Consider the following 14093-nt stretch of genomic DNA (forward strand, 5'->3'; position numbering starts at 1 on the left):
TGGAGCTAAATATCTTCTTGGATTAAAAGAAAACTTTTTTTTATCTTGTATAAAAGAACTTAAATAAATTTAAATAAAAAAATAAGAGTTAGAAAAAATGGGCACAAGGGATCTTTTGGGGGTGATGGAAATGTTTAAAAATTGGATTGTGGTAATGACTGCACAATTCTGTAAATTTCTAAAAATAATTGAATTGTATACTTAAAATGGGTGAATTTTATGGTGTATAAATTATAATTCAAAGATGATAACAGACCTGTAAAACATAAATTAGAGGAACTGGCGATACTGCTAGGAAAAAGAAAGCAGTATTTGTCTTAGTTTGGTCCAAAGACAGACTCATTCGTCTCATTTATGCATTAGTCATATTGCTGCAAAGTTCAGCATTAAAATATATATGTTTTATGCCTTTAAAAACATAATAATACTAACTGACTTGTTTTTAAACTTTGGAGAAGTAGTTTTACAGGACAAAATTGTAGCCCCAGCTAGAATACAAATTACACATAAGAATTCTAACATTCTTTTCAAGTAGAATTTTGTTTTTAACAAACAGCATCCATATGCTTTAATTTCTCCTCAGCACTCCAAAGTAATGCAAATACCAAGAAAAGAATCCCAAAGAGAAAAGTAAGCAAAAAGATAATTATTATGAAATAATATTTTCTAAAAAATAAAGGAAAAAGTAAAGAACTTAAGACCCAAAGACAGTGGTGATGGTGAGAGCTACAAGCAGTGGCCCAGAACTCTCAGCAGAACCCCCAATCTGAGCACTTCCACACTAGCAAAGGCAGCACATCCACTTTTTTTAAAAAATTGAATGAAAAAAGAGAAAGATTATGGTAGGCGAGGCATTTGTAAGGCATCTTGGTAATATAGTGATGCAGGAGAAAAATTGTTTTTTCATTCCTTCCTTTGGGTTACTTTACCCAAAAGGCATTATCTAGCCATACTGCTGGAGAATCTTACAAAGTGGGAGGCATGGTTCGTTATCACTGCTGTCCTGTGCTATGCTGCCTTGGGGAAGTTGGTCTGACCGAAATGGGAGATAGCCCTCCACTCTGGTTGGCACACAACAGTCACAGACCTGAAGCAAAGAGGCCTGTCTTGTCTTGCCACTTATCTTTCTAGAATGTTGCAGTCTGTTGAGACTGAAATGCTATGTGTCACCAACACTGCTAACTTCTAAGGTGCTATGCTAAGATCCCTTAGGGTCCCTTGAGCTCTAACAACTCACTCTGGCCACGTTATTTCTAGCAGGCAGAGAAACATGGGGAAGACAGCACAGGGGCCTGGATCCCAACTTCCCTCAGTTTAAAGTCACACCGCAGGCTGTCTCTGCACTTACCAGTTCCACAACTTTTCCCTTGACTCCATGACATCTTTAAAAGACTTGAAAGGTTTCCCCTTTCCACATGTTATCTCACAGTCTCCAGAGCCACTCAAGGCATTAGACACTGTCTTACAGATGAGGACTAGAGGCTCAGAAGAGCTAAATCACCGCCCAAGGTCACAAAGCCCAGTGATTAACAGCAGAACTGTCTTCTCTGCATCCTATGCTCTGTGCCAGCCTTCCTTTGAGAGCCTTTGGTGGGCAGTTCACATGCTTCCCATAAGCTTGCAAAGCTCATTTCATTAAGCACATTCCATAGCCAAATAGGTCCATGATAAACCACTTTTAACTTGGGTCTAGTGGCTGATGTAAGTAGGTGAAATATCCGATGTGCCCTCAGTGAGTCACTGAATGGCCCTAATCTTAAGCAGGTAGAGTGGGGCAGTGGGCCAACTCCTCCTGACCCATTTTCCCTCACAGCCTGGCTGCCCCAGAACTGACATTCTGCCAAGGGCACACAGTAGGGGCCCACCAGCCAACCATACCCCTTTTGTAGGTAAGGGAAGAACAGCTACAAACTTACCTTCGATCTTGCAGTCAAATCTAGCAGCACTTCCCTCCACAACTTCTAAATCACGAATGGTCTTAGAAAAGTAGGGTTTTACATGGGGCTTTTCCTCAGCGACAGCCTCAAGGAAAGCTTGGGAGACATCTTCTAGAAGACAGGGAAGAGGACATGGTAATTTCTTTATTCCTTGTTCTCTCCTCTTCCCTGGTTTAAAAAAGCTGACTTTTTTTTTTTCTTTTTTAAGTTGTTATAATTTAGCAAATAATGGCGCTTAGAGGACTGAATCATAAGCACACCTTTCTCCTGGGGACTGGCTGGCCTGCTGCCAAATGATTTTGGCAGAAGAGAGGACTGTGACCAAACTGGGGAAATGTTTGGACTCCCTCCCTTATGCTGACACACTGAAAAAGGAAATAATCTTTTAAAAAGTTATCTGGCTGCATTTCATGCTGCTTCAGGATTCAGTTGAGGGTATCGAAGAAGGACGGAAGCACGCCAGCCCACCTGATCTCTGTACCCCCTCTGCCCTCCTCTGGAAGCAGCAGGCCCTTTATCTGCTCCTTGGAAGGGAAGGGCCAGGTCCTAGAGGCATCTTCGATTTGCCAATAGCTCTGTTCTCCACACGGATACTGCCTTCACAGTGTATGACTCTGGACCAGGGTTTGGGATTGGTCCAGGGAAAAGCTGTAACTTTGAGTGGCTCCTGATCCTCTCCTTCCCCTTCAGGCTATTTCTGGGTCACCTGGAGAGTGGCAGGGCTGGAGCAGGAGGGACCAGGCCCACGTGCAGCAGGCTCGGTCCCCGGCTGCATCAGAGCAGCTCAGCAAGCAGCCTCACCGATTACCCTGTCTTATGCACAAAGGGAGCTAGACTCAGCTTCTCACCTTTGGATACCAAAAGCATCAGGCAGTGGGAGGTGGAGGAGTGTCTCAGGCCAAATGAGGCACCTCAGGATAAGGGCCAGACCCTACATGCATCTGAAGCAGGAAGAGGCCGAGGCCTTCACTGAGGAGATGGATGGGGCAGCACCTCAAAGACGGTGGGCAAGTAACTAACCCTGTTGGTCTCTAGGAGGGGCCCTGCCAGTCACTGTCTACCCAGTTCAAACGACATATTTCAGCATCATGAAAAATAGCAAACAAATATGGACTATATGAGTCAATTTTTGTTTAAAAGGAAAACGCAAAGACACGTTAAAAATGGATATTTTTAAAAAGTACACTGCTATATGTGATTTTTATTTTATGTTTGCCTATTATACAAGCATCGCTTTTGTAATGAGAAAAACGAGACTTTTAATAAAGCCTTTGCTAATTCTTATGTAAAATATAGGGAAAAGATTAGCGGAGATCATCTAGTTCTATTAGACAAATAATAACTTTCCTTCTGAAAATAGTTAAACCTAAGGTGAAACAATTAAAGAATAATTACTACATTTAATAATTATTGTCAGGGCAGTGTAAAAGTAGTTTCAAATTTTTCCTTGTAGGTTGTATTATTTAAAAACCCAACCCCCCCACCTTAAGAAAAGAAAACCTCTAAATGCCTCTCCATCCCCCAACCCTTCCTTTGTCACCATCTGGCTGCAGAAAATCTTCCTGGAGCTCCTTACCTTCAGACTCTAGTTTTTCTGCATTGAGTGGGCTGGTTGGTGACCCTGTTGAAGATTTCCTGCCACTGAGCCCTGAGATCATTGCCATAGAGGAGAGTCTTCCAATGGCTCTCACAGCATTGCCCGTTTTCTGGAAAACAGACACTGGCGTTGGACTCAGGCGGTTGGCACTGGTTCCAGCAGAGCAGCGGGGCTCAGGGAGAAGAGCCCAGCGCAGGAGAAGCAGCTGTCCTTGAAACAAGGGCCTCCTGAGTGCCGAGGCTCTGCAGAGGAGTGAGCCCAGCCTTGCTCTGCTCAGCACTATCAGCGTGTCAGAAGATGTTCGGAGAATGGAATGGGGCCTGCAGCCGATGTGTGCGTTAACGTGACTAAACAAGGTCAACATGAGACAAAAACCCTTTTCATACTGTGCTTCAACTCCCATAAAAGGGATAGTTTATATAAAGCAACTGCAGGCTGAGACGGCTCCAAAGACTTAACTGCTGACAGGGCCCAGTGGAGGCTGTTTCTCATAAAACAATGCTAGTGATAGGATTTTAATTGGCCGAGAGAACAGTTACTACGGATCCCACAGGTCCCATTGGGAAAAGAAAAAAAAAAAAAAAGGCCTTCTCTTGACCATAGGCAAGTCACTTAACCTCCCTGGGCTTCAGTTTCCTTCTCTGTATAAGGAGGGGGTTGGACAGGATGATCTCCAAGGTCTCATTTAGTTCTGTTTATGATTCAGATACCTAAGAGATTTCGAGAAATACTCTGGCTGGCCCCAGCACAAGTCTACAGTGAAGTTCTGGAGGGGTGTTCTTCCCTGATGTACACCCAGCATCAAAAAGCAGCACCCAAAGAAATGAAAAGCACAGCACTTTGCTTTTCTTAGTCAAGGCACCTTGGGAGAGGACAGAATTTTTACTGAAAAAGATGCCAGGACTTGAAAATTTTCTTTGCATTGTGAAAATTCTACCAAGCATAGGATTTAGGTCAAGAAGTCCCCAATAATACACATGGTGTCTGTGTTTCTCACCTTTAAGTAAAGATTCTCCCCCCTTTTCTAAGGTCAATGGAATGACTAAGATAAGAAACAGGCATAACCACTGCTTTCCAGCCCTGCACCCAAAGCGTCTTTTGAGGCATCCAGATGCTGTGCATCCAGGGAGCAAACGTCACCACAGACTAGCTGCTGAGAGAGGAAGGAAACAGCCTGACAAGGGACAGGTTAGTTCTCTAACCACTCATTACTCTGTTAACGTGTGCAAATCACTTCCCCTCTCTGGGCCTCACTGTTGGACCTGAAGATTCAAATCTCCCTGCAGCTCTAGTCTTCTACAGAAAGACTGTGATTCAGACACGCAAATGTGTAGCAGGGAACGCTCCCCTTGAGCCCATGGGCTCCCTAATTCCAAACACCTGGATGCAGGACTGTCTTCACTTGTATGGTGTGGAAGAATGAAGTCTTTCCTCTTCTGTTAACAAAATGACTAATAGGAAGCTATGAGAACAAGGCAAATCAAAGCGTTAACAATATTTCAGAGAAGGTGGCAAATAACAAATGAATAGACCACACATTGGGGGAAATTTTCCATCAGATGGAGCAATAGACCATATAATTTCTAAAACAGGAAGAAATGTAAGTGCTTAATAGGGAAAATCTTAATAACCCACACATTAGAGGTCAATCTTTGGAAGCTGCTTCATGGGAAAAACTAGTTGGTGGGGAAGTTATTTGTCAGAACTATATGTTCTAGCCTTCCAGTTTCATGCCTTTGAGCTGAAAATTAGTTGCTGGTTTACTAACTGAGACCTTTGGAAATTTTTAAAACATCAAAAAAGAAAGATTCAATTCTTGGGAAGTTCCATTCTTGTCTTGAGGAGGCCTTTTTCTTGTTGGAGGGCAATTTGCCAAGGCTGGGTTCCTGTGTTCCAGGCGGGCAGGGTCTGTAACGGCTTCCCTAACAGAGCACAGACTCCCTCCCCTGGGAGAGCCAGCGAGGGTGACTAAGCAGCCTGGTTTCCCAGGACTGAGGGATTGCCCAGGATGAGGGGCTTTCAGGGATAAAGCTGAGACAGGCCCTGGAAAACCTTGGCAAGGTGATCACCCTAGAGCCAGCCAGCCATCATGGGCCCTACATAAACACCAACAGCCCCAAGACTACAATTTCCCCTGAGAATGCGTATTATCTAAATGTGATGGCCAAGAGTACTCCATGCTATACTGAGTCAAAAGCTTTCTTCCTCAAGGCCCTTTGGTCCATACTGCTGAAGTCTTTGTGGTTCTCAGAGAATAAAGATGGCTGCCCACAAGCCTCCAATTCCTAGTCCTTTGCTTCCATTTTGCATGCAGAGGCCCTGTTATCCTGCTCAACTTACCCACCCTCAGTGCTATTACTCACAACCACATCTCTTCAACATTCTTTTGATATAAATAAAAAACCTACCCTCTTTCAGAATAACTTCATTCTAAGATCAATAATACAATGAGTCATCATCTATCTATTGCTTGCTTGTTGGGGCTTGTTCCCATGTTACTTCCTTCCCCTTTTATGAAAACCACACCAGGGGCTTCCCTAGTGGCACAGTGGTTAAGAATCTGCCTGCCAATGCAGGGGACATGGGTTCGAGCCCTGGTCCGGGAAGATCCCACGTGCCACACAGCAACTAAGCCCATGCACCACAACTACTGAGCCTGTGCTCTAGAGCCCGTGAGCCACAACTACTGAGGCCACGTGCCACAACTACTGAAGCCCCCGCGCCTAGAGCCCCTGTTCTGCAACAAGGGAAGCCACCGCAATGAGAAGCCCACGCGCTGCAACAGAATAGCCCCTGCTCACTGCAACTAGAGAAAGCCCGCGTGCAGCAACGAAGACCCAACACAGCCAAAAATAAATTTTAAAAATCCTTAAGAATGTCATAAGCTTTAAAAAAAAAAACCACACCGGAATGATAGCAAGGAAGCTTTTCTTACACAGCTGTAGAGCACTGTGGGCCCCCTGTGCTTGCCCTGGCCCTCTCCCTCCACAGCACACCCCATTCTATCCCCCTCCACTCTGCCTCAGCACACAGAACCTCAGCTGCTCTCAGAGGGAACCCCCTATTCCAGGGGTGCTAAGGTCCTGGTATCCAGAGTTTAAAATGTGGAAAACATTTTCCTAGGGAGGAGATGTAACACAAGGTGGTCAGATGCAGCTGAACTATTACCAGTGACAGTATGCTTCAGGGACATTATGTGTTGAATGGGATTTTGCAGACTACTTTCTATGTAATTTTGTGAAACCTCACCCCTGTTTCTGTGGAAAAGCCATTTCCAAATGCTGCTACCTATATTAAAATAGGAAATTAATGGTCCTTCTCTGAATTCTGTCCTTTCCCTTCTCACTTTCAGAAAACCTTATGGCTAATAACACTGTAAACAACAAGAAAAAAATGTGATTCAGATATCACCACAAATTATGGTTTCCGGACCCGTCTGACTGAAAAATTCCATTTATTTCCTCTCCCATTTCCTTATCTCTTCTCTGTGCCTATCCCCTGGGTTTAGGCTCTTCCTGGCTTTGGTTCATCAGCAGATGTGTGGATGCCTCCAGAAGCCTGAAGTAATAAGGCTGCCCTTTAGCCCACGGCCTCATCCAACCAAAACCCAGTGCAATTCCCTCCTCTGAGAACTGCCCCACCCCCATACCAGTCACCGTATCTGCTCCAGGAATACCGCTATTTCTTTGAGATCTACTGGCCACAGGATCATTAATAAAGCCAACCTTTGATTTTGTGGCCCCCTTGTGGCTTTGTTTTTTTAAAAGAATGTTTGCTCCTCTGATTTCACTGGACCCTAATGGCACCAGAGGGTAAGGTAAGCGGCACAGGTGTTCCAACTCACCAGGTACTTGACAGAGGCCAGGAGATCCACCCAACCCTTCAGGCGGGGCTAACCAAGAACTGACTCCACTTCGGGGAGGCCGGTGAGATGTGCAGGGGGTGAAGTCTCTCAGACCCACACACCCAAAGCCCCCCTCTCACCTTTGCTCCTCTCAGCCTTTGTGTGAACTTGGACTTTTCAGTGGACTGCGGCTTAGTCATTCTGTGTGGCAAATCACCAGTGTCCCAGTTGCCCCTAAAATGGTGGTTTCCTTTTTCTCTGCCACAAAGGCAAGGTCTAAATGCCCCAGTCCCCTGAATGCCCAGCTAAAAGACTGCTCCTGTCAGGCCAGCATGATCAGGGTGAGGTCCAGTTCCCACCTCTGCGCCTTTGCCTCCGTCTGTGCTGTTATCCCTTCCTCTCTGTGTTCTACTCATGTTCCATGGCCAACTTCAGACTCCTGCCCTTGGCAGCCTTTCTTTACAACCACATCCACCTCTGGTGTGACTGGTTCCATTCTCTGTCCACACTCACATATATGGGAATGGAGAGCTATAGTGAACATTTATAATTCTTGGTGTGTGTTATGTCCTTTTATGTCTGTTTGCTTCAGGTCCCTGTTACACTGTACATTCCTTGAGTATAGAAACCATGCACCCTCCAGGAGCCCAGGAATTTTATAATACTAGTAGTGATAACAGAAATAAAATAGATCATGATAAGTTCTCTACGGTTTTGGATGATCATTTTCTCCATCTGCTAACAATCAGAGGCGATTTGTGTCATTAAACTGTGTGCTGTTAAGACTGTGTACGCTGGAGCCAGTCTCTGGGTTTGAATCCTGGCTTTCCCACTTATTAGCTGTGACCCTGGGTGACCTTCCTAACCTTTCTCTGCTTTGTTTGTCTAAGAACTGGAGATAACTATAGTACCTGCCTCCCAGGATTAAAAAACAATGCATAGAGAGTGCTTTGAATGTTCCCTGATACGTGGCCAGCCCTCCATACATATTGGCTACCCATCTCATTTGTGAACACTTACTATGTGCCAGGCAATGTGCTAAAGGCCAGATGAATATTATCTCATATAATTCTCACAACAGTGAGAATCTCACAAAGATTTGGTACCACTAATATCCCCATTTTATAGATGAGAAAACAAAGGCACAGCAAGGTTAAGTAACTTGGCTAAGGACATGTAGCTAGTAACATGCAACCTCTCTATGTCTCTCCCATGTCTCTCTTTGTGGAACATGTGTCCACCTCCTTCACTGTAAAGAAATGCAAGACCATCATGCTACCTATAAGGAGATCACATTCTCCAGGGCTGCCAAATAGTCCTAAAGGTGACATTGCTCGTCCCTAGTCACGAAGACATGGAATGTCAGTCTTGGTCCCAGACTATTTCAGAAACAAATGTAAACATTTTTGGAGTGAGGCCAGGGCAAGTTGGGAATGAGGGTAGCTTGAATAAAGCAATTATGAGGGGCGACATCCCAGTCCAAAGTGACCCCTCATTACCTGCCATTTTCTTCTTGCCATGTACTTCTTCATTCGGTCCTTGGAGAGTTTCTTGGCCTCCATGTTCTTGGTGTCTTTCATTAGCCATGTATGCTGAAGGCACTGGGTGCAGTCCAAGCGGTTTCTAATAGAGGCAGAGATCAGAGGGTTTCTGAGCAGAAGGGGACCACAGAGACTGCTGGTCAGGTCAGAAATGGGAGGTCACCTGTCCCTAGTTACACAGGGCAGAGCCCAGGGCTCTCTGCTCCCAGTCCATCCACCATGGTGAGAATCACTGTGCTCTTGGCCTTTTTCCTTTCTTGGTCTGGGTTACACTGACTAGACCCAGAATACATTAGTGTTGAGAAGCCCTAAACACCAGTAAGCAACTGGAGTCTCATGACCTGCCCTTGGGGTCTAGGGAGGCTAAGTGCTGGAGGGCAGACATGTCTGGGAATGACTGGCACCGTATTCCAGGGTGGGGTCATTCTGCTGGTCACGTGGGGGCTGGGAACTGTGGAGGCCCGATCCTTCTGCCTCCTTGTCTGATGGAGAGAAGAGTGAAACCTTAGGCCCAAACCTTCGAGAATCAGTGAACTCTCAAATCTTATGGTGTGGTTGAGTATCAGGTTTTTCCCATTAAAACTCAGAGGTATGTCCTTTGTACAACCTATGAATTATGACAACCTTAGAACTGTACTGAAACTCATTTAATCTTCTGAAAGCTCTGGGAATCTAGAAATATTTCAGGGCCATCACCTTAATTGTCATAGGACTAATGAAGTCCAAAGTACCAAGTGCTAACATATGTAGAAAAATGAGTAAAAGTAAATTTGCTAACTATAGCACATGTAGTGGTCTTTAGATAAGGGGATATGGATTATTTTAATTTTCTTATATTCAAAGTTTGTACAACTTACATGTATTAATTTATAATAGAAAAACATTTTTTAAAGTGCTGATAGATGGAGATTTCTGGTTGAAGAGATGCTGAGTTTGAGTTTATGGGAATCTAGTGTCTATCTATATGAAATCAATTCTTTGGTGAGTCCATTTTACGAGCACAGAGAAGCCAACACGTTTCTGAATAAACTCAAGGTCAGGTAAGAAAATAGGGTATATACACAATACCTCATTTACCACATCTTGGGTGAATGAAGCCTGGTTGACAGAAGCCATCCTTGGACCAGAGTTGTTAGGAAGGAGGTCCGCACCTCCCTGAGGCACCTGGGGAGCGGGGACCCATCACACGGGAGGGGCATCTCGGCCCCCCGCAACATCTAGATCCTCCTTGGGTCACGCCTGCGTCTGAGGTGGAGACTGGGGCAGCAAAGTGCTAAAAAGACCTCGCTGTCAAGGAGTGTGGAATGTCTCCTCTGGAGGAGTTTGGCCCTGAGCTGGCTAAAAAGGACTGAGAGGTGGGTGCGTAACCAGAAAACCAGACCGAACCACTTAAGAGACCCTCTAGCCTCGCTCCTTTAGCAACTGTGCTCTCATGTCCCAGACAGGATTTCCCCCAGAGGGAGCAAGACGACCGACAGCCTCACAGGGGTCTGCGGGCCAGGCAGACAGGGCAGAACGTAGGCCACAAAGTCCCCTTGGTGCACATGCAGAGCCTCTGGGCTGACTCCTCCCACCTTCCTCCAGCACACCACCCATTTCAACACCACCTTCTGGGGAAAAGCTTACAGCTGCTCATGTTGCCAAATACGACTCCCCGGGGCCCCTGGAGCCAGGCCTTGCCTCATCTGGCCACCTGTTCACAGAGTGGGTGAGGCGCCCGACAGCCCGTGGCCCCCCCCGCCAACACCTCACCACTCCCTTGCCCTGGTGCAGGCCGGCCCTCCCGGCATGTGCACGGCCCCTCTCCACTTCCTACCGTAACGGTAGCTGCTTCCCCTCGCCAGTGAATTCTCTCCAGCCACACCAAGACCCCCTCAACCTCCCCTCCTCTGCTCTAGCCTCCTCTACTGCTCCCACCTCCATCCTCTTCCCCCTGAAATACTGACTGAGCACCTTGGGCGTCTGACCTTTCCTCACAGCCTTAGGCCGTCTATATGCCTGAACGCTCAGGCCTCCTGACGTTCACAGATGTTCTTTATAGTCATCTGCTGACCACCTGGGCAGCTCCAGGCAGCCCCAGAAGGTGGAGGAGAGAACCTCACAGTCTGCACGGTTGCAGGGGACAGAGATGGAGCTGGGCCCAGTGGCCTGGGGTCACAGCCTAACTGGCCAGTGGTGGAAGGTACCTGGCCACACTCAGGCAGGCAGCTCCTACATGATTTAGATACAAAATAAGCATCCAGCCAGAATAGCTAGGAGTATGGTCAGGACCGGCAAATAGGGTATCTCCCCTGCAAGCCCCAGAAGGGGGGCTGAGGTTTCAGCAGGGCGGTTGCAGGCCACAGCTGTACACGGAAAATAAAAGGGGCTGTCGTTATTCACACGCAAGCTGCCTCATTCCATCAACACTCAGTCAAGCGCTGCTTTTCAGGTGAGGTTTCTGTGCTTCGAAAGACAGGAGAGTGTCGGGCACCAGGGAGCAGGACCCTCGCGCACGCAGTGCCCATCCTCCCCTCCTCGGGTGCGGAGGGGCCCACGACAGGGAAAGAGAGTCCCTGCCTCTGGACCCCAGTCCGGGGAGTGGGGAGGCCGAAAAGACTGAAATCTCGACTCATTACTTCATATCTTTCTTCAGCAAGCTGCTGATAAAATCCTTGGCGTCATCAGAGATCTCATCGAAGGCCTCGTCATCAAAGTCCCAGGTGGCTGAGGTGACGTTGGCTAAGGTTTCGTTATCGTTGTCACCCATGAAGGGGGACAGTCCACTGACCCTGGGGGATGAGAGAGGAGAGCAGTGAGTGGGGGAGGCCAGCAGGGAGGGCGGTCCCACCAGGGGAGCGCTCCCTGAGGTCAGAGGTGAGAGCGCCCCAAACGCCCCCGCGCCTGCCTCTCCTCCCACCCAGGAGAGAAGGGGGCGTGGCTCTCAGCCTCTTCCCGCTGGCTCACTCACTGTACTTCTGGGGTGTCGCCCGCCTGTTGACACCACCTGCCTGTGAAGCTGAGGCGGAGGGACTTTTCTTCAGTTCACCACTTCCACACAGCACTGCAGGGCCTTCCTCCCTGCCTTCTGTTCTTCCCCAACACCCTGGCGAGAACTTCGCCCCGCAGAACCTTCTCCAAGGTCCTGGGGGGAGGAATGGCCTCCTTCGCAGGGCTCCAGGCGCGCGCACACACACACACACACACACCCTCCCCCCCCTCCGTGGACTGGTCACGTGGTAGAGCACTCATCACCGCGCCCTGTCCCGCCCTCCCACCTCTCACCATCAGCATCAAGAACAGGGCCAGCCCGAGTGGGGCTCGGCAAGGGTGTGTCCACGAAGGGTGGACCTGCAATGCGGGTCGGTGATCCATCTATACTTGACGACAATGCGCCTGGGGCATTTAGGCCAAACCAGAAAACTTCCCTCAGAGGAACCATGGCCTGTTCATTCGCTGGGTGACCTTGGACAATTCCCCTCATCTCTCTGTGTCAGCTTCCTCCTCTGTTAGATGGACAACCTGCTACTTGGAGTGGTCACCACTGCCACCTCTCCCTGTTCTCCTTCTCCTGCGTCCTCATTCTCATAACAGCAGACATCTATCAAATGTTCACTATGTGCCATGCACTGGGCAGAGAGCTAAAACAGATGGACTCATTCAGTCTTAACACCACCCTTTAAGGCAGGTAACTCATTACTTCGTTTAACAGATAAGGAAACTAAAGCACCAAGTGGGGGTAAGTAACTTGCCCAAGGATTTGCAGTCAATGAGCCTATTTCTTTCTTTTTCTTTTTCTTTTTTTTTTTTTTTGAGGTACGCGGGCCTCTCACTGTCGCGGTCTCCCCTTTGCGGAGCACAGGCTCCAGACGCGCAGGCTCAGTGGCCATGGCTCACGGGCCCAGCCGCTCTGCGGCATGTGGGATCCTCCCGGACCGGGGCACGAACCCGTGACCCCTGCATCGGCAGGCAGACTCTCAACCACTGCGCCACCAGGGAAGCCCAATGAGCCTGTTTCTTAACCGCTAATTTGTACAGTCATTTCTAGGAAGATGAAGTAAATCACAGCGTACAGCACTGGCAGGAGGCCTGGTCCGCAGTAAGGAGCTTGGTCTGTGACCATAGCTATTATGCAGTTCTTCTGTACACAGTTCACCCCCACTGCCCCATCAATCTGTGATCTCTGGAATGACTCACTTACCAATAGCTTAAGCCAAATAAAATTTGGAAGGTAAAGTATCTCAAAGCTGAATGGAGCAGACATCTGGCTTACTGGCCTCACTTCTCACCTCTGGTGGGCACTTCACCTTCCCCCCAGCCATGCAGCCCGCCACTCACCCGGACCTAGGGCCAGCTTCATGGGCCTTGGAAGAGCCCCACTCTTGGCTTAATGCTCTGCTGCCATCATTTTGAAATTCTTAATGTTTACACAAGTCACCCCCCCCTTTTTATGCTGCACTGGGCCCCATGATTTATGTAGCTGGTCCTGCCCTGGCCCCACCTGAGCCCCATGAGATGGATCTAGGGCCCTCATGCCATCAACCTTCCAAGTTAAGGCTTCACTAACATCCCTTTCCCCAGATCCCTCATCATAAACAATAATGCAAAGCCCTCGGGAGCTGTTTTGGCATCCAAGAGGCATCAGCTTATGAAATACACTCGGCCCTGAAAACTAAGTTTTGTAAAACAAAATCTATTGAAATATTGCAAGGAAAGCTTGCATGGGCGGAACCCTCTGGTGAAAATCTTCATTAAAAAGAAGAAAAAGAGCTTTTTCAGTGTGAATTATCTCACCCGAATCAACATATTTGTGCTTTTGAATAAAAGAGTTTTATAGATGGCATTAAAATGTCTTAAAGCAAGACACCCATTTATGTTCCGAGAAGGCATGGAGATAATCATTCTCGATCATATCACAATGAGGGAAGGGTGGGATCTCACCAGGCCCGAGTCTGTGCTGTTATATGCTATTCCTTTCCCCTCTCTGGGCCTCAGCTTCCCCCCTTATACACCAAGGGTACTGGACTAGAATTCCTAGGGGCTCCCAGGAAGCCCATAGGCTTAACTAGTCCCGTCAAGAAGCAGCCTGACTCTTGCTTGCCAGCTACATGCTTCATTCTGTCTCTGCACTTTCCATTTGAAACAAAGAGGGGAAGTCCTACAGCACTCCAAGAGATTGCCGGGAGCGGGGTGGG

General features: G+C 47.6%; 1 protein-coding gene across 5 annotated transcripts in view; it reads right to left on the bottom strand.

The window, feature by feature from the left end:
• MYLK (myosin light chain kinase) overlaps positions 1-14093 on the bottom strand; it is a 265262-nt gene that overhangs the window by 2315 nt on the left and 248854 nt on the right. For 4 of the 5 annotated variants that reach the window (XM_024756503.1, XM_024756502.1, XM_024756501.1 and 1 more), the window contains 4 exons: positions 11538-11690; positions 8878-9001; positions 3514-3643; positions 1917-2048 (listed from right to left, as the gene is read on the bottom strand). In XM_024756503.1, coding sequence (XP_024612271.1) covers positions 1917-2048; positions 3514-3643; positions 8878-9001; positions 11538-11690 — 539 coding nt within the window. The remainder of the gene's footprint in view (positions 1-1916; positions 2049-3513; positions 3644-8877; positions 9002-11537; positions 11691-14093) is intronic. The other variant, XM_024756505.1, reaches the window with a different exon arrangement.

This window comes from Neophocaena asiaeorientalis, unplaced genomic scaffold (genome assembly GCF_003031525.2).
Source record: "Neophocaena asiaeorientalis asiaeorientalis breed wild unplaced genomic scaffold, Neophocaena_asiaeorientalis_V1.1 scaffold22, whole genome shotgun sequence".
NCBI classification, from domain to species: domain Eukaryota; kingdom Metazoa; phylum Chordata; class Mammalia; order Artiodactyla; family Phocoenidae; genus Neophocaena; species Neophocaena asiaeorientalis.